The sequence below is a fragment of the Bombyx mandarina genome, chromosome 07 (assembly GCF_030267445.1).
Source record: "Bombyx mandarina strain Sakado chromosome 07, ASM3026744v2".
In the NCBI taxonomy this organism is placed as follows: domain Eukaryota; kingdom Metazoa; phylum Arthropoda; class Insecta; order Lepidoptera; family Bombycidae; genus Bombyx; species Bombyx mandarina.
In genome coordinates, this window is record NC_143214.1 from 11,627,862 (window position 1) to 11,648,271 (window position 20,410).

Below are 20,410 nucleotides of genomic sequence, written 5' to 3' on the forward strand. Positions count from 1 at the left end.
CAAGGCCACCCCACCCCCGCAGACGGCCTCCTCCGAGAGGGCCCGCACGCGAAGGATCACGTCTACCGTTGAGCGGCCCTCTCGGAAGCCATACTGCTCCGCCGACAGATCGGGTCCCACCCCGATCAGATACTGAATGATGATGCGGGCTGCCAGAATGCGTTCCAGCAGTTTGCCCACCTCATCCAGCAACACGATGGTTAAATTCCCGCTAGCAAACAAATAAAATTACCACAAACACAACAATTCGGATATCGACCTCAGAATCAAACTCATTTTGGACCTTTGAACCAAAATCAATTTGGTTACAAACCAAACCTCTCCTTTCGCCTGTCAGCGCCCAAACTTTGGACGGTCGTCGTTCAATTATTAAACTACTAACAAACTGATATAAAGTAACGAATAATATAGATTTCATTTTTTCTAACATATTTAAAACTGTATAGAATGAATGGGCCCTCTCTTTCACACGTTATTGAAGACAAAATAATTGATGGGATGTGTGGCATTCTGCATAAAAAATCGATGTTTAATTATAATCGTTTTTTTTTTTTAAATACTTTTTTTATATTTATATATTTTTATAATACCTTTTTTATATTTTACCTACCTTATTTTAAATACCTTTTTTATATTTATATATTTTTATATATTTTTTCCTATTTTTTTAATTAATTTCAAAATAAACACCTTACATACTTTAAATTCATGGTTTTATTAATTAATAATAAACAACAGACATTATACAAACAAATTAAAGTTTTAGAATAATCAACATTGAAATTAAAATGATCTTCTTTCTCTCAACATAATGTATTTACAAAATCAAACTATTAAAAAAAAAATCCGTATCCGTAGATGAGAAATAACAGCTTAGGAAACCGTTTGGATAATATTCGACTACTGGTCTTGTTAAAATGGTGCCAACTTTCGAAAACAATATTTTTTTTTTATTGCCCTTGTAGGCTGACGAGCATACGGCCCACCTGATGGTGAGTGGTTACCGTCGCCCATGGACCTGAGCAATGCCATGGGTAGAGCCAAGCCGCTTGGCCGGTTTACACTTTGCAAAGTGTGAAGTAGTAAGTGTTAAGCGTTAACTTAACGCGATAAGTCTCAAGTGTTAAGTAGTCTTTTCCATCTCTGTTTAAACAGTGTTAAAAAGAAGAAGCTCAAAGTAGTGGTACTGTCCGTTGTGCATAGTGTCTCTAGAAATGGAAGATGAACAGCACTTAATATTGAGACGAATAATTAAAGAGATTGTATCTGTTGTGGTATCTAATATATAAAATGAACTCAATTTTGAAACCAATAGGTCTAAGAGATTATGGCAAAGAAAATGGATAACCACACGTTCTCAGTATGGAGCCAGCAATAAACTTTTTGAAGAAATTGCTAAGGAAGATTCTGCTGAATTTTACAGATCAATGCGAATGACAGAAACGCAATTTGAAGAGTTGCTGACGCACGTTGAGCCCGCCATAAAAAAAAATGATACTTTTATGAGGAGTGCACTCACGCCAAAAATAAAACTTCAGATAGTGTTGTATTTTCTTGCCACTGGTTGTAGTCTGCGTACTTTGTCACATTTATTCAGAGTATCTAAACCAACAATAAGTTTAATGATACCGATAGTCTGCGATGCTGTATACAACGCCTTAAAAGATTATATCTCTCTCTCTCTCTTCGATCGGTTCCTCACTGCTGAGGATCGTGACTCCGTCCGATTTCGTCAACCAACTGTCTCCATCGATCACGCCCTGCAGCCCGGTGGAGTGCGTCGCTGGTAGGTATCCCCAGTTCCTCCGCTATTTGGTCCGACCATCGTTTGGGACCTCTACCACCAATTATTTATATATATATATATATATATATATATATATAATTGGTGGTAAAAGATTATATAAAGGTTAGTAAAACACATTAACAAATATTTTATATCGGTTTTATTTTTAGAAATATAATTTCAAACAAAATTGTATTGGAATGTTGTAAATTCCTTATGCAGATTCCCGAGCTTGGGTTAACACATCATTTATATCAACAACAGAAGTAAATGCATTTTCAGAATTTGACTGATTTGTCACAACAGTTGTATTTGTATTTTCAAGATTTCCATAACTCAACGTGGCATTATCATTGTATGTATCATCGTTGCTCGAATAATAAGAATTTCTAGAAATGGTTGAAGTTGGAGGAGACGTCATAAAATGTAGTTTTGTTCTGTTTTCTACTGACGGTTTCTACTGACTGTTTGAGACTGACGGCGGATATGTTTCAAGCGCAAACCAGAAAGATAATTTTGAATATACTGTTGTTGGGGTAGCAAGGGGGCGTGTAAATAGCCCTCCTGCGGCGGGAGCATATATAGCGGGGTTGTAGAAAGGCGTGTAAATAGCCGTCCTAAGCGGTATGTGACAAATGTTTGTCACTTATAATTAGCGGAGCGGTAAAACTATATAGCGGTAAACAAAAGCTAGTAATCAAACTAAAGATATAAATTAAATACACATAAGCGAGCGGGCGGGCGAATGATTACACGGAAGCAGCAATAAAATGGCAATAAATTAAAAGAACTTCCACTCACCTGTAGACCTTGCCAGTGACTGTTGTGCGGGCGTCGGCGATGGATGCACGCGGGCGGCGGGAGGGGGTGACGAAGCTCACGTAGCTTTTCGTAAGCACAAGCACCACACAATATACAAGTGCCGCCATCTAGGCAGCTAGCGGTAAAGCGTGATCGATCGGGTAGAACCCCGCTTTGGATAGTCGCGGTAATTAGTTACTGACAAACTCCAAAGGTGGCGCCATCCCAATAATTCATTAGCATCCTATTACTAATCCGCGCGTAACCATCCTGCCCGCCTTGAAAGTTCGCAGGACTTTCAACAAATATATAAAGATATTAAGATAGGAAGCATAAAGCTTAAATAGCGGGAAGTTATTTGAAAAGAAACAAATTTTAATTAATAATAAGCCATCATGAATGTTTACGAGTAGAGTTGAAGCGGTTGATGACATGCGGTACTCTAATTTATTCTAGCGGTAGCGGATATAATTTTACAACTGGACGTTTAAGAAATCCAGATTTCGTTTTTACCAAAGCAACGCGTATAATGTTATCGGCACCTGGATACACTTCTTGTATAACGCCAAGTGGCCAGCGGAGCGGTGGAATGTCATCTTGATGAATAAGAACTACTGTCCCAACCTTCACGAGGTTATCTGATGTACACCACTTCTGTTCACCTGTTCAGCGAGTGGGCCACCACCGGAGTGTACAAAAGTAGAAAAAAATTGTATGATCTGTACTCTGAAAAAGCTTATAATAATGATGAAACATTTCATCAATATGTCAGGAACTATTCCAAACTATTTAGAAAAGTTTGTTTAGCGGCAAAATCTTTATATTTAAGTGATTTAATCAAAAATGCCCCTGACAAGATAAAGATGACTTGGAACATCATTGGTAGAGAAAGTGGAAAAGTCAGAAATAGCCATCAAGAATTCTCGTTAAAAATAGACGATAAATTGGTAACTAGTCATGAAGATGTGGCTAATGCTTTTGAAAAGTTTTTCTCTGACATTCCAGTTTCAACTACCACATCTCTAAATTCATCCCCCACAGCAGCTGAAATATTATTGCATAACCATGTCAAGAAATGCAATGAAATTTTTAAATTTAAGAAAATTAATTCAAACAATATAATAAAAAGTTTTAATAGCCTTAATGTAAAAAATACAGCTGACTTGTGGGGAATATCAGTAAAGGTTTTGAAGTCTGTAATAGACATTATTGCTTCTCATCTTGTTAGTATTTTTAATGATTGTATTAAGTGTGGTGTATTTCCTGACTTAATGAAACATAGTAAAGTGATTCCTCTTTTTAAATCTGGTAGTACTGATGACCCCTCTAACTATAGACCTATTTCAGTACTCCCTACGTTGAGTAAAATCTTTGAAAAAATTATTTTGACACAACTTTTAGAACATTTCAATTCAAATAACCTGCTTCATAATAAACAATTCGGGTTTACAAGGGGTCGCTCTACAACTGATGCAGGTGCTTATCTAATCAAAAATATATTTCAATCTTGGGAGGAATCGCATGATTGTCTTGGAATTTTCTGTGACTTATCCAAAGCATTTGACTGTGTTGAACATGAAACATTGGTGAGGAAACTACATCACTATGGTATTAGGGATGGTGCATTGGAACTTATTACTTCCTATTTATCAGGAAGGATACAAACAGTAGATGTGAAAGGAAATAGATCTTCAGGCACCACGTTGAAAATGGGTGTACCTCAGGGTTCCATTTTGGGTCCTTTTTTATTTCTAATATATATAAACGATTTGCCTAGTTTTATTGAGTCCCGACACGAGGTCGTATTATTCGCAGATGATACATCTTTATTATTTAAAATTAAACGACAATTACAAGTCTATGACGAAGTGAATGATGCGATTTCGTGTGTGGTTCATTGGTTCCGTATCAATAACCTATTATTGAATAGTAAGAAAACGAAATGTATTAAATTTACTTTAAAATGTATTAAATCATCTTTAAATGTGAGACAAGTAGATAGTAATGTAATTGTTTCTGAGGAATCATTGGAGCTTGTTGAGTCAACCGTATTTCTTGGTATAACAGTGGACTCCAAACTGCAGTGGGGACCTCATATTCATAAATTGGCGAGTAAGCTTAGCTCTGCAGCATACGCAGTAAAAAAAATTAGAATGTTAACAAATGCGGACACGGCTCGTTTAGTTTACTTTAGTTACTTCCACAGTGTCATGTCCTATGGCATTTTGCTATGGGGCAATGCGGCCGATGTAGAAATGATATTTATTCTGCAGAAAAGAGCTATACGTGCTATTTATAACATGCACTCAAGGGAATCCCTGAGGGAAAAATTTAAAGAAATTAAAGTTCTCACTATGCCATCCCAGTACATCTTTGAAAATTTGATGTATGTTCGTAAACATATTGAGGAGTTTCCTAAGATGTCGGACATACATAATAGAAATACTAGGAACAAACACAAGCTTGTTGTGCCGATGAGTAGGTTACATAAGATACGAAATTCATTCGGGTGTTTGTCTGTGCGCCTGTACAACAAAATCCCACAAGATGTTCAGAACCTACATATACATAGGTTTAAGAAAACTATTAAAGAACATCTGTGCAATAAAGCTTACTATAAAGTCAATGATTATCTAGAATATTGCACAAAGTGGGAATGAGTTGCTCGCTCCGGGAATTTCAATATTGTAAAATTGTTATGTTATAATTACTTATTGTAATATGAATATTTAAAAAAAAAAAAATATTTAAAATAAAAATCTAATATTTAAAAAAAAAAAAAAAACATGCCCGCTGAGTTTCTTGCCAATTCTTCTCAGGACGGAGGCTAATTCTTGTGAATTGGCGGTAATTCTTTTGACGTTCAACAAGTATGTACTTTCATTTATGTTGAATAAAACTTTTTTGATTTGATTTGATTTGATTTGTCTGACTTGCAACGTATGCAGGTACTCTAATCTCCATTTCCTCCAATAGGAATTAACCAAACTATCTAACAACGCTTTGCGATTAGTTAGACTCATCTGATTTGCGGACAATTCAGACGCGGGTAAATACTGCAAAGGAGTGGACATCAAAAAATGTGCGGGTGTGAGAATTTCGGGGTTGGGATCTGCGGATAAAAGACATAAAGGTCTGGAATTCATAAGACATTCTATTTGATTCAACACAGTCAACATCTCTTCGTAAGTGAGAATTTGTGCGCCTATTACTCTATTTAAATGAGTTTTAACGGATTTAATGTTTGATTCCCATAAACCTCCAAAATGTGGAGCCCGAGGCGGGATCATCTTCCAAATGATTCGGTATTTAGTTAATTCATCATTCCATGCGGATATAAAATTATTTGAAACTAGAAGTTTATACATTTCATCTAACTGAGCCTTTGCGCCAACAAAATTAGTGCCATTATCTGAATACATGAAAGAAACTGGACCTCGACGAGATATAAAACGTTTGAAAGCGGCAAGAAATGAGTCCGTTGACAAATCCGAGGCTAACTCAATATGTATAGCCTTTGTCGTTAAGCATACCAACAGGCAAATGTAAGCCTTTTGTGAATAATGACCACGTTTGCGTACAAGCGTTATCTTAAATGGGCCCGCGTAATCTACTCCCGTGTGACAGAAAGCTTTGGCCTCCATTACACGGCTTGACGGAAGGTCAGCCATCATGGGAGTTGGGTGTGAAGGTGATACACGAAAACATGATTTACACATATGCACTCTTTTTCTTATAACGTTTCTAGCGGACAATATCCAAAAGCGTTGACGAATAATGGACATCAAAAGGTCCGGACCGGTGTGCAAGTTTGTATTATGAAAATAATCAACAATAATATTTATTATGTGATCGTGTTTTGGCAATAAAGCGGGGTGTTGCGTTTCAAACGGTAAATCAGAGCTCGAAAGTCTACCCTGAATACGCAAAATTCCATCTTCGTCAATAAATGGACTAAGTTTACGAATATTTTTCGAAGGTAAATCTAATTTTCTAATGCTGGCAATATCATGACCAAAATATTTAGCTTGAAGAGCTCGAATAATAGCTTTCTCAGCAGTATTTAAATCGAATGCGGTTACAAACTTGTTTCGCGGTAATTTTCTTATAAATCGAAGTACATAAACAACACAGCGAAGAAGTTTTGACCATGACGAAATTCTCAACCCAAGTTGATATATTGGGGAATCTTCGACAACAGTTAAAGCGGTAAGTGTTACAGATTTTTTCATTTCAGGTATGTCACTTCCAGATTTACAAGGTACAAAAGGTTCAATAGGCCATTGTGAAATAGGATAGCAGGCCCAAGAAGGACCCTGCCACCAAAGCGAGTTATTAATAATTTGTGACGGTAAAAGACCTCGTGACACACAATCGCTAGGATTTTCCTTACCATTAATATGAAAAAAGCGGTCAGGTGATAAATTCTCCTGAATTTGAGCGAGGCGGTTTCCTACAAATATTGACCATCTATGCGGGGAAGATTTAATCCAAGAAAGAGCAATTGTAGAATCTGAGAAAGCGTATATAGCGGTGATAGGATGTAAAGAATTATAAGCGTTATAAATAAGTTTAACTAATTTTGACAAAACAAGAGCGGCACAAAGCTCAAGGCGAGCTAATGTAGTTATCTTAACCGGAGAAACCTTTGATTTTGAGCACAATAATCTTAAAGTAATATCTCCTGTGGGATCTGTAATGTGTAAATAAACAACGCAACCGTAAGCGTTCAAGCTTGCATCACAAAATGCAACAATATTTACTTCACAGTCTTTGGAAACTCCAATATGGCGCGGTATTGCTATAGTTGAAAGCAATGGAAGCTCTTTCACAAGTGAAGAGTAGCGGTAAATAATTGTATCTGGAGGTGTATCATCCCAGTCTATTTTAGAATTCCAGAGTTCCTTAATAAGCAATTTAGCGAACAGTATAACTGGAGCAACTAAACCAAGCACGTCGAACAAGCGTGCGACTAAAGATAATATTGTTCTTTTAGTGCACTTTTCGTTAGTGTTTGAGCTCGTCATAAAAAATGAGTCATTAGCGGGAAGCCATGCAAGGCCTAAAACTTTCATGGTATTATTAGCATCATCAGAGAAGCTTACAGAAGAGCGGTGCGTTTCTGGAAGGCTATTAAGAAAGGCAGTGGAGTTACTTGCCCATTTTGTTAAATTAAAACCTCCTGATTTAAAGAGTGAAATTAGTTGTTTCGATAGTTTGATAGCTGAAATATCTTCGTGTAGGGATGTGACGAGATCATCCATATATAATTGAGACTCAGCTACACTAGCGGCTTCTGGATAACGATAACATTCTTCTGATGCTAATTGACGTATAGTACGCATTGCTAAATAAGGTGATGATTTTAAACCAAAGGGCAGACAGTTAAAAGCGAAAATGCGAAGTTTATCATTTTTAAAGCGGTACAATATTTTTAAATATTTATGGTGGTCTGTGGTCACCCTAATGCGTAAGTACATTTGTTCCACATCAGCGCACAATGCCACAGGGAATAAACGAAAGCGGAGTAAAAGCAAAAATAAGTCTGCCTGTAAATTTGGACCAGTATGCAAGACGTCATTAAGTGACAGTCCACTAGATGTTTTAGCACTAGCATCAAGAACTACACGTAGTTTAGTGGTAGTCTTGCTTGGGCGGATAACTGCATGGTGCGGTATATAATAACCGTTATCGGTTTCCTTAGCGGTGTCGTTAATTTCAGTTAAATAACCTTTACTAATGTAATCCTGTATAACGATATCGTAATCATCGCGGAGTGAGGGTAATTGAACAAACTTACGTTCGAGCGAAAGAAAACGGCGGTGAGCAACAGTATAAGACTTGCCAAGGTCAGCGGGATTTCTACTAAATGGTAACTCAACCGTATATCGGCCATCATTATCGCGGGTAATTGTAGAAATATATTTGTTTTCACACTCGGCTTCCTCAGGGCTAAGATGACGCTCATGAGGAATCTCCTCTAATTCCCAAAATTTATGTAAAAATGACTCAAGGTCTTTATGCGTTATAGATGAGAAAGTTTTATTTAAAGTGAATGCAGAATGAATTTTAGTATTTTCGAAAGCGGGTGGATTATCAATATAAACTGTACTAGATAGTCACAAAGAGGTATTATTATCATTTATAACAGAAAAATTATCATGTTGCGGTTTCATAATGCCAGTGTAACTCACCTCAGGTACGTCACCCATAAGAACATAACCGAAGGTTGTTTCCACGGCAGGTGGCGCTAGTGAGCCAGTATCTATACGATTACCTAAGTATATATATGGAAATAACTGAGCACCTAACACCATATCAATCACACCTGGAACGTTCCAATTTGAATCGGCAAGCGGTAAATTACGTATATGATTCATATTTGAGGAATTTATAAAATAAGCGGGTAATTTATCTGTAATACAGTCTACTACTAAAGCGTGAATATAATATTTATTAGGAGAAAATCTAGATTCAATATTTAAATAAACATATCCGTGAATCGGGCGAGCGGTTAATCCAATACCTCTAATATAAGAATTATTTAAAGGTATAATCGGTAATTTAAGTAATTTACAACAATTGACAGTTATTAAATTATTTTGGGAACCATTATCTATTTAAGATCTAACTATTTTACGTTCCCCTTTATTCGAGTGAGCGTATATTTGAGCGGTTGATAATAAAATATTACTATTCGATTTTATTTCCGAACTGTGAGTCAACGTGGTAGCGGTCGTATTATTTTGTTGTTGTATCGTTTTCTTAGAGTGTAAACAAGTATTCGAAGCGGCATCATGATGATCGTAACTCTGAACAACAGGTTGAGATTGAACCTGGGACCGACCGTAATCGGACCGCGCGGCATCACTCGGAATTCCATGTACCTGCGACCGACTGACCTGCCTGTCCATGTCAGCGTAGTCATTCGATGGACTGGGTACGCTTTTCCTATTTCGATTCGCCCGTTTATTACCAAAACACAATAAAGTATGATGATATTTCTTACAATTATTGCATGTTAACTTTGATTGACATGCTTTTAATGTATGCGATAAGCTTAAACAATTTATGCAACCCTTGTTCGATTTAATAAAATCATAACGTGCTTGTGGTGAAATCATATTTTTAAATTCATTACAACGATATAACTGCGTGTGGTGCGAGCTCGAGCAAAGATCGCACGTAGATAAGGATCTACCTGTGCACGAAACCGGTTTGTTAACCCTTTCAGTGCGGACTGGGTCATTATAACTATTAGAAATAAAAGATTTATGATTTTTAGATTTCTCTATGTTACATTTCGGTGCAGAGCGTTCTAATATTTTAATCTGATCCTGTATGAATTTAATAAACATTTCAGTTGTGGGTATTTCAATACCACGAACCGATGCTTCAAAAGAATGTAACGTTTGAGGATCCAACCTTCTCAGTGAGCATTGTAATAAAATAAAATCAGTTAAATCGAGTAAATTTAATTGTTTTAAAGCGGCAATCGAAGATGAAATTTTTTCAATGAACATATTTAAACTATTTGCGGTAGGTGAACAATTTTTGGAGTTTACTCCTTTAGAATCGATTTACATATATAGGCCCGGGGTATGAAAATTATGGGGACCAAAATCGTACTAGCATGTCACACGAAATGCGTTATGCGCCTGATTGGCTCCTGATTGCGTGATGCGTGCGCGCGCCAATCAAAATCGTACTAGCATGTCACACGAAATGCGTTATGCGCCTGATTGGCTCCTGATTGCGTGATGCGTGCGCGCGCCAATCAAAATCGTACTAGCATGTCACACGAAATGCGTTATGCGCCTGATTGGCTCCTGATTGCGTGATGCGTGCGCGCGCCAATCAAAATCGTACTAGCATGTCACACGAAATGCGTTATGCGCCTGATTGGCTCCTGATTGCGTGATGCGTGCGCGCGCCAATCAGGAGCCAACGCGCGGCCGCGTTATCGCAGGTGACGCCGGGCTGCTGCGCCGGCAGTCCGCCACAAAGCCTCGTACTGATCGCGCGTTTCTCTCATTATTGTATTTTCATATATTTGTTAGTCGTTTGTTTTGTGTCTCGTTAATTTGTTAATAATCTGTAGTGTATCGTGTTGTCGTAATATAGAACTATTTCTCGTATTGTTTCGTTTAATTTTTTATATCCAGTAAACTCCAGTCGTGCGTCGGAGCGGACACACACACTTTTTTTTTAAATCTAATATATTATTCAGATAATGACATCCTAAAGCTCGTTTATCCTGATACTTACTAATTAGATTCGACCAAATATTATAGGTTTCACCTGTGGGTATTATACCAGCGGTTAACTTTAATGCACTATGTTTAACTTTAATTTGCCCATTAAATACTGCACACGTTGCGCATCAGACAGTTGCGGGTTATCGTGAATGTTAGCTTTAAAAGCCTGGTAAAATGTTTCCCATCCTTCAAGAGAGCGTCCGTCAAAGGAAGGAAGTGAAATTGTTGGCAATGTTACATTTATGGCGGCGGTAGTTCTCATTACATTTGACGAATCACCAATTGTAATTTTGTTACGAGCGCGTCTTACGTAATTATATAACGTGTCAAAAGACGATAAAGCTGCGTATTCAGGCTCAACTTCGGGGTTTTGCTTCAAATTTAAATCATTGATATCATCCAAATTGCTTTCAAATCTAACACGCATGTCATCAATCGATTCTGATTCGGCAAGAAAAGTTTCAATTAATTCCGAATCAAACTCCGAAATATTTTTTGATTTATTATATAAATCATTAATTTGTGCAAATACTAAATTATTCTTCGCGATAAGTTTCTTTAGTTGTCTATTTTCCATAATGAAGTTATGAAATAACTGACTAAAAAATAACACTAAATGAACTACGTTAATAAATGTAATTAAATATGCGGTTACGAGTTATTACTAATAGCGATGAATATAATTAACTTTTACATACAATACAATACAGTAACAAAATGGCGAATGGGGGTAATCATAAATTAATTCAAATTTTAATTAAAATTTAAGCTGGATCTAATCCAGGCTCGAAGGACCAAACTATGGGGTAGCAAGGGGGCGTGTAAATAGCCCTCCTGCGGCGGGAGCATATATAGCGGGGTTGTAGAAAGGCGTGTAAATAGCCGTCCTAAGCGGTATGTGACAAATGTTTGTCACTTATAATTAGCGGAGCGGTAAAACTATATAGCGGTAAACAAAAGCTAGTAATCAAACTAAAGATATAAATTAAATACACATAAGCGAGCGGGCGGGCGAATGATTACACGGAAGCAGCAATAAAATGGCAATAAATTAAAAGAACTTGCACTCACCTGTAGACCTTGCCAGTGACTGTTGTGCGGGCGTCGGCGATGGATGCACGCGGGCGGCGGGAGGGGGTGACGAAGCTCACGTAGCTTTTCGTAAGCACAAGCACCACACAATATACAAGTGCCGCCATCTAGGCAGCTAGCGGTAAAGCGTGATCGATCGGGTAGAACCCCGCTTTGGATAGTCGCGGTAATTAGTTACTGACAAACTCCAAAGGTGGCGCCATCCCAATAATTCATTAGCATCCTATTACTAATCCGCGCGTAACCAGTTGTGCTTCAATTGCTGACTCCATTGGTAAATTTTTCCGAACTGCAACCATTCGTCCAAATAAGTCGAATTCAATCTCTGTTACAACAGAGCTGTAACAACATTTTGGGCCTTTGTCAGTAATTTATCATTGTTTCGTAGCATCGTCCTTTTCCAAGGATTTTTCCCTTTGAATGACTGGCCCGAGTCATTGCTTGAGGTTCCGACTCCTGAAGTATTTTCAACAGCCTTCTCGCCTTCAGTGTCTCTTGTCTCAACATTATCTTCATTGATTTTATCTTGAGACTCCAGGTTCTGTAAATACATAACATGGCATTAATAAATATATTTATTATTTGTTGCAGATTCCTAGAAGTACAGAAGAATGGAATAGTATTGAAGAAGGATTCAGTCAAAAATGGAACTTTCCCGGTTGCTGTGGTGCATTAGACGGTAAACACGTCGTACTGAATGCACCAGATGATTCTGGAAGTTATTATTACAATTACAAGAACCAGCACAGCATCGTTCTTTTGGCATTAGTAGACCATGATTATTGTTTTATTTATTTTGACATTGGATGCAATGGACGAATCAGTGATGGAGGAGTTTTCCGAAACTGCAACTTGAGCCACGCTCTAGAGAATAATTTTCTACCACCAAACCGTGTGATTGTTGCAGATAATGCTTTACCATTGAAAACGTACCTTATGAAGCCATACGGAGGAAATAATTTATCTCATAAGCAAAAAGTGTTCAACTACAGATTATCACGGGCCAGACGGATAGTTGAAAATTCCTTCGGAATATTAGTGTGCACATTTAGAATATTTCTGAAACCCCTCCCATATACTCCCGCTAAAGCTGATAAAATAGTTAGAACGTGTGTTGCTTTGCACAATTGGTTTAGAAAAACGCAAGGTACTATTCAAAGTGTAACAGTTGATACAGAAAACATCGAAACGGGGAACATCACACCTGGTTCCTGGAGAGTTTCTAGTAGCAGGTATAGTAAACATTGAAAGAAGTTTGCAAAACAGATGATCACAACAAGTTCACAATGTACGAGATCGCTATACAGATTATTTTGTTGGTGAAGGCTCAGTACTCTGGCAGGCAAGAATAGTACATTAATAGCAATCGGTTTCAGTACAATTTCCTACCTAGTAAGTTAGCATATAAGATACTATAAATAAATGTATTCTAAATAATTTTGTGTTTTCTTTCACTCTCTCGCTATCGGTCGGCCCCTGCCTATTGAAGTTACTATAAATTCTAAGCTTTCTTTGCCTACCCGTAGTGCGGTGAAAAAAAAACATGTCTCTCTGCATTCTCCAACATTTACTGCTGTAGCGGACGGTTTCTTATTTAGATATTTATACTTTCTTTGGATTTGTGAGGAGGAAGATTTTTACAATAAAATAAAATAAAATTATGATGCAACTTTCATGGCTGACAGTTTATTCTTAATGACTTTTGAAACAAAATTAAAAATTATAAAAATATAAATGACAGCTGTTGCTTTGCAACTAAACTTTTTACTGCGGTTCCAAACAACTGCCTTTAGGGCATCATCCATCACTTTGTACCATTTGAAATTTGACACATATATATCATCAAGCCCTGCACCCAATTTAATAAAGTCTTTTACTTTTTTGTACTCTTGGGAGAAGGTCGATTTCAAGCTTCGTGTTTTGTTGTACGCTTCTTTGGGACTGAAGTCGGGAATTTCCATCTCTTCACTCAGTTTCAATAGGGCCGCATCTCTCAACTGTTTGATTTTAAATTCTGGGCACTTTACATTGTATAGACATTCATACTTTATGTATTCTTGTACGAATTTTAAAGTATGTTGTTCCGTCCACTTCATTTTCGCTTTGAACTTGACACTGCGCACTTAATACACACGTGTTTACACACTGATTAGTACAGGCGAACTGCGAGAGAGGGGACTGGAATAGTAAAAGGGAGGAGGTCACTTAACAGCAAAAATTGCCCTTGATTCTATTCACTCGCACTAATCAATAAGCACTAATCGCACTTAACACTTAACACTAATCACTTCACGCTTCCGTTCACACCTTGATTACTAACCTGCACTAATCACCTGCAGTGTTAACTTAACAAAGTATAAACCGGCCATAAGTAAAATGTTTCATTAATCGAAGGGCTGCATAAGATTTTTAGGAGCATAAACTTGTTGCTGCACTTCCGTAATAAAAGATCTTGTAGAGACTGCAGTAGAGGACATTTCCAAAACTATATTAATATGGTTACTGATCAAGCGTGCTTTTTTATCAAATCTCTTCTTTAATAAATCAATGGCTTGCTTCTATGAATCATTAACATGCGGTAAATTATTTAAGACTGCTAAAGGATCGTCGGTTAAGTACTTCCTCAAATTAAATAACCTTTGAACATCAAGTGAATTGTTGTTATGAAAAAATGCAGTAAATATATCCATGAAGGGAGTGTATCTTGTAAAATCTTTGCCAGAAAACACTAGAATATCAATATTAAGCAACTTGGAAGATGTAATATTTAGATACTTAGACTTACTTCTTTTTGAGTTAAACTCTTTAACTTGAACCAAGCTTGGATATCTAATATATAAAATTCTCGTGTCACGGTGTGCGTGATTGAACTCCTCCGAAATGGCTCGACCGATTTTCGTGAATCTTAGCGTAGCAGTTTGCGATACCAACGAGACTGTGAATTATCCAATTGAGTTCTTAAATTCATTGGATTTGCCAGTCATGCCACCACATCATTTACAATTGAAGGTTGGATCTCCGATATACTGCTTCGTAACTTAAACTCACCAAGGCTATGTAATGGCACACGATTAGTCATTAAAAAATTAATGAAGAACGTTATTGAAGCCAGAATCTTGAATGGCCAGTTTCAAGGCGAAAATGTGTTGTTGCCACGAATCCCTATAATTCTTACAGATATGCCAATTGAATTCAAACGCACTCAATTCCCAATTACATTGGCATTCGCTATGACGATCAATAAGTCACAAGGACAAACATTGTCTGTATGTGGCTTAGATTTGGGAACACCGCGCTTTTCCCACGGACAACTATATGTGGCATGTTCTCGCGTGGGGAAACCATCCAGTTTGTGTTGGCTAAAGACGGACTAACCAAGAATATTGTACACTCTATTGCGCTGAGAGATTAATTATTTTTTCAACTGCCATTACTGATAGTAAAAATATGAATAATTATTTTTGATGTTTAGATACCTATCAAAGATTGTAATTTAAAATGTATTCGTTACTTTAATAAAGATTTATTTATTTACCTAAATAAAACATACTTTTATTCTTTATAACGCTTTCGGATTATAAATATATCCCCGCTCACTTATAGTAGTTGGTTATCTTTATTGAACTAAAAAAATGTTTCCTAGAAATAACATGCATGGCAAAATAACGTTTGCCGGGTCATCTAGTAATAATATAATACTTCTCGTCCAATTGCTCAACACTTTCCGCATCATTTGGATCAAGGAACAGAACATTACCAAGCGCATACATTCGGTAGGCAGCAGCTTGGCTCTGCCCCTAGCATTGCTGAAGTCCATGGGCGACGGTAACCATTCACCATCAGGTATGCTCGTCCGCGTACAAGGGCAAAAAAATCTAACTGCACTCTCTCATAGTCTTTCATTATACTAACAAACTTGTTCTTACGGGCAGTTAACATTACTACAGTTGAGGAAGTAAGATTCAAAGGATCGTTAATAAAGTTTCCAATCCGTGTTACAGTACCCTTAAGCTGTCCACGCTTCAGGCAAAGCCTTTTCAGGTTTTCCGCTATGGTTTACTGTTAAACCACGTAAATGCACATACGCACTACGTAACTGGCCACTGACCTAGCGAGATGTTACCGAAGTTTGAAGACGAAAACACAAATGTAATGAAATTCGCGTTGTTTGTTTGCACCCGCCGACGATCGTACAGCTGTCACCGTGGACAACCACTCGCAGCGCAGATGAAACGAAATGCTCGCACTCTATGGTAGTGCTGAGCTAACGGCCTCACGTTGCTGCGTACTTTGGAACGTAACTCATCGCTCGGGCTCGACCGACCGTTGTATGTAGAAAATGAAGTACCTATATATGACCGTGCAATAACATTGCAAAGGACATCGGGCACCTTTGTATGGGACACTTACCTACAGCGAACAAAAATGAAATTAGGTCTGGTGGATAGGCAATTGAATCTAGTTTACAATGGTATAGGTCCCATATCTGTGAGCCGTGGGAATAAGGAGAAACTGGACATTAAAAAAATATTTTTTTTTTTACTTTTTTGTGCAATAATTCAAGAGGAAAAAAGGAATAAAAAAAACATGTTTTTCTCTTTACTTTTATTCTGCCGCATCCAAATCTACAAGAGTTTCGTCTAAAAACGCCGCAGGTGCGTGAAATTCTTCTTGATATATAGCCCAAGATAAAAAGTATACCACACTGGCGATGTGCGCGCAACTCCCTACAGTGCGGCGGCCGTGTATACAGGAACAGTAATACCCTTCGAGGCTTTGTCTTCCTTGCAATGCCGGATTTATTAGTATATATGTATAATAGCGTTTTGCTCTTATGTGACGAGACTGTATTCTGCCTCGTATTAATATTTTATTTTCTACCAACTCTCTGCGATGGTATAATTCCATTATATACACTCCGTTTGGCCGCATGTGTTCATGGCAATAAGATTTGGCCAATTTCAAATGGTATATTCCCAAGGTAAATAAAAATAGCTCGTCGTAAGTTAATTGTGGAAAATCTCTTAATTCGGGATTGTTTGCCTCTATCGGCGTGAATGCAACTCTTTGCCTGTTTAAGTTGTTTCGAATCACGTAATCAGCCAATTCATTTTCTCTATTTATATTCTCATTTATTATATTTATAAACTCTGCGGCATGAGCGTTATCTCTATATGGCTGATAAGTGGCATTGATAAGTGCTGCAGTTATTTTAAAATCAGTCATCATATTTGTAAGCGCTACATTAAAATAAACATGGCGGAATATTTTGAAGTCTTTTTTAAAGCGACCATTAATAGTCTCTACCACCCAACGACACATAGTGATTAGACGTGATTTATTTGCATCTACTGTGCTCAACTGCTCTCCTCTCGTCCTTGTTGGCGGCATATGTGCATCATATCCATGCTCTTCGATGGCAGGGATAGAGTCTCTAAAGCCGCGGTCCAATATGAAAATATCGTTGGCGTTCAGAAACCAATACCAAACTTCCTCCTCCATCATGTGACGCATTATTTCGGCATCCGTAGTAATAGCTGGATACGGGCCTAATACGTCTACAATATAGCCGTCTGTGCATACAATTAAAAAGGGTTTTATTAAGTTGCGGAATTTGTGCAGGCTATACGTTCTTCTCTGAAAAAGGAAGTTGGAGCTTTTTTGCACGTATATGTATGTTCCATCACACACAAGAATGGCCGCAGGTTCATTCTGGTTACCTCCAAAAATATGACTCGGGATGGTTAAGTTGCGAGCTACTACATCTTCTCTCGTCATGTGATCCAAACCCAGATGGCGGGGAACAAACTCTTCAGATAAACATTCTCGAGCTATTTTTAGTTTTCGTTCCAATGTTCTTCTCGACATATTAAACATAGAAGCTATACGCTCGTCTGGTTCACCTGTTCTTATTTTAACTAAATACAGTCCCAAAACAGTAGCAGAACTGTTGGTTCTATCACGTAGAGAAGATGTTTGATTCAAAATATTATTGAATTGAATTTTATCCATACCCGTATAAAAATGTAGTTCATTGTCATCTATCTCCTCGACATTTTCGAAGTCCAACTGAGTTCCTCGTTCCAATCTCCATTCATACAGCTCGATAATATCGAGAACATGAGCACTATTAAAGTTTTCATGAAGAGGTATTTGCTCATTAAGTAGATCTTCCCATTCATTGTTTATCATATGGGGTTGGCAAACTCGAGCAAGTTTTGGTATGAATAGCTTATTAATACGAAAAAAATGTAACCTGACATATTTTGGCACAGCATTTGCTGGTACGTTTCTGCAGTTTTGAAAAACACAGCGTCGAGCAGTATTAGATACACGCAAATATCCAGGAATAGTCATAAGACCTATGTCTTGTTGTTGTTGAACGTCAACTACTATTTCTTGGACTTCCTCTTCTTGTACTTGCTGGGGTAATGGTTCTTGAACTTGCTGAGGTAATGGATCGTCTACTGGCCGGACTTGCACTGCGCGATAAAATCTCAGCCAGCAAGGGTTGCATATTGATAGTGTTCCATCAAAAGCAATCTGTAACAAGTTTATTTTACGGTTATTAATTGATAATCATAATAATAAAGGTCACAACGAAATACACTATGACCAAGGAATGAACAGTTTCAATGGTTGAAAAGGACTGGTATGACGTCACAGCTGGCTGACGTGGCTGTGAGTACTTATTCATACAATGTAGTGTAGTAATATTTTAGGGGGCATTCTAACCGTCATAAACAACTTTTTCTATGGAACCAATATGGAAATCCCGAAAGAAAAAATAGCTGCCTAGCTTTTGTTACAGGATGTATATAACAGGAATGTTTAATATATATAATAAATATTGAGAAACTTACCTCCCGTGGCATTATTTCTTGTAATAATAGTACTGCATAGTCATGATATCTTTCTAAAAACATTTGTGTAAGACGATGTCTTCTACGACGTAGAACAGATCGCTCACACGACACACAACTATTTCGTCGTTCCATTTCACAGCCAAATCCAACACGAAGGCAAACAAAATCCAGTAAACAAGCAGTAGGTAATTAGTAGACTCAGAACACAATGGGAACACAGTAAAACACAGATCGCTACGACGGATGACGAAGGACTGCGTTGTAGTAAGATAAGCTAGCTACCTGCGCGAGCGCAACCAAACCTGTTTTACGACAATGGGCGAGAAAGAGAACGCAACATGCACACCCACTTATCGGATATCAGTCAGGTTGACTTTACGAAAATACCACGGAGTGATATTTTAACTTACTGAGCGGTCATATTTAGTAATTAGGACAAATAGTCAACTTAAAATAAGAATTTCATTTTACTTTTATTTCCATTTTCCCATTGTTATGAATTAAAATAACCACATAATATTAAATATGATTGGAAGCACTATGATTTAAAAGTGTTTTGGTTTATGTTCGCGACTTTAAAAAAAGCGGGTAAAAAACGCCCAATTTTGTTTGGAGAGGAATCTTTCGATATTCTTGTACAACTATGTTTTTTCATGCACTGTTAGCTTTATTACAGCAAGCAGCCAAGATTTATGCGAACTGTCGCAGATTGGCGGCCAGAAATAATGGTTGACACGCCAAAACTTCACTCACGAAAATCGGAGATTTGCACAGTAAACAGCCAACTTGCTGGTTATTATGTCAGAATAATTTTATTATAATTTAATTACAATTCGGCAGAAACGGAGAAGGAATTGTCATGAGTAAATCTTTTTTTTTTTTTTTTGCTTAGATGTCTAACGAGCTCACAGCCCACCTGGTGTTAAGTGGTTAATGGAGCCCATAGACATCTACAACGTAAATGGGTCACCACCCTGAGATACAAGTTCTAAGATCTCAGTATAGTTACAACGGCTGCCCTACCCTTCAGACCGAAACGCATTACTGCTTCACGGCAGAAACAGGCGGAAAATTAGCTAACTTAGTTAGGACTTAGGAGTTACCATTACAATTTTACAATAAAATTCTAATCTTCTTATTTTGATTGAACACAGATCAATATTTTAATTAACTTCAATAAAATTATTACAGAAGACGTGTATTTTAGTAACAAATGTAAAAATTTCGACCTCAAAGATATGAAGACACCCAAGCGTATAAATATTGGATTCGACACAGACAGGGCTTTGCGCAACAAAATGGCCGCTGTTGATGTAATATGGAAAAGGCTTTTGAATTTCATATAAAAAAAAAATCTGTCCTACAACTAAGCCATCTATCTGCTTCTTCAAAAACAATAATCTAATTTGATGTCAGATTTTCATCAGGAAAAGTTGAGTTAGTTAAGTCCCCAGTCTTATCTGCAAATCTTATTGCTAGGTCTGGTATACTATTCCTTTTTAGATGATAGTATCTTGACGACGGCCCTCCCCTGCAGTTCCGCAGCTAGTTGATTAATCTCTTTGTTACATGGTTCTCATTGTTTTGCTTTGAAACAGTTCCAGTAT

The 20,410-nt window shown here is 37.4% G+C and overlaps 1 protein-coding gene and 1 long non-coding RNA gene across 2 annotated transcripts; one reads left to right on the forward strand and one right to left on the reverse strand.

Annotated features, from left to right (window-relative positions):
* Positions 1-134: 134 nt before the first annotated feature.
* LOC114249240 (uncharacterized) lies at positions 135-16,986 on the forward strand. The gene is made up of 2 exons (XR_016323350.1): positions 135-1,786; positions 12,529-16,986. It is a non-coding gene; the product is annotated as an uncharacterized LOC114249240 (long non-coding RNA).
* On the reverse strand, positions 16,528-19,263 carry LOC114247052 (uncharacterized). The gene is made up of 2 exons (XM_028179860.2): positions 18,801-19,263; positions 16,528-18,480 (listed from the first exon to the last, which is right to left on the reverse strand). Exons 1-2 carry the CDS (start codon positions 18,933-18,935, stop codon positions 16,543-16,545), a joined length of 2,073 nt encoding a protein of 690 aa, XP_028035661.1. The 5' UTR covers positions 18,936-19,263; the 3' UTR covers positions 16,528-16,542.
* Positions 19,264-20,410: the final 1,147 nt, after the last annotated feature.

Coding starts and splice junctions, on each gene's coding strand:
- LOC114247052 (XM_028179860.2), bottom strand. CDS start 18,935: ATGGAACGACGAAATAGTTGTGTGTCGTGTGAGCGATCTGTTCTACGT. Junction 18,481..18,800: donor AAGAAATAATGCCACGGGAG/GTAAGTTTCTCA, acceptor AACTTGTTACAG/ATTGCTTTTGATGGAACACT.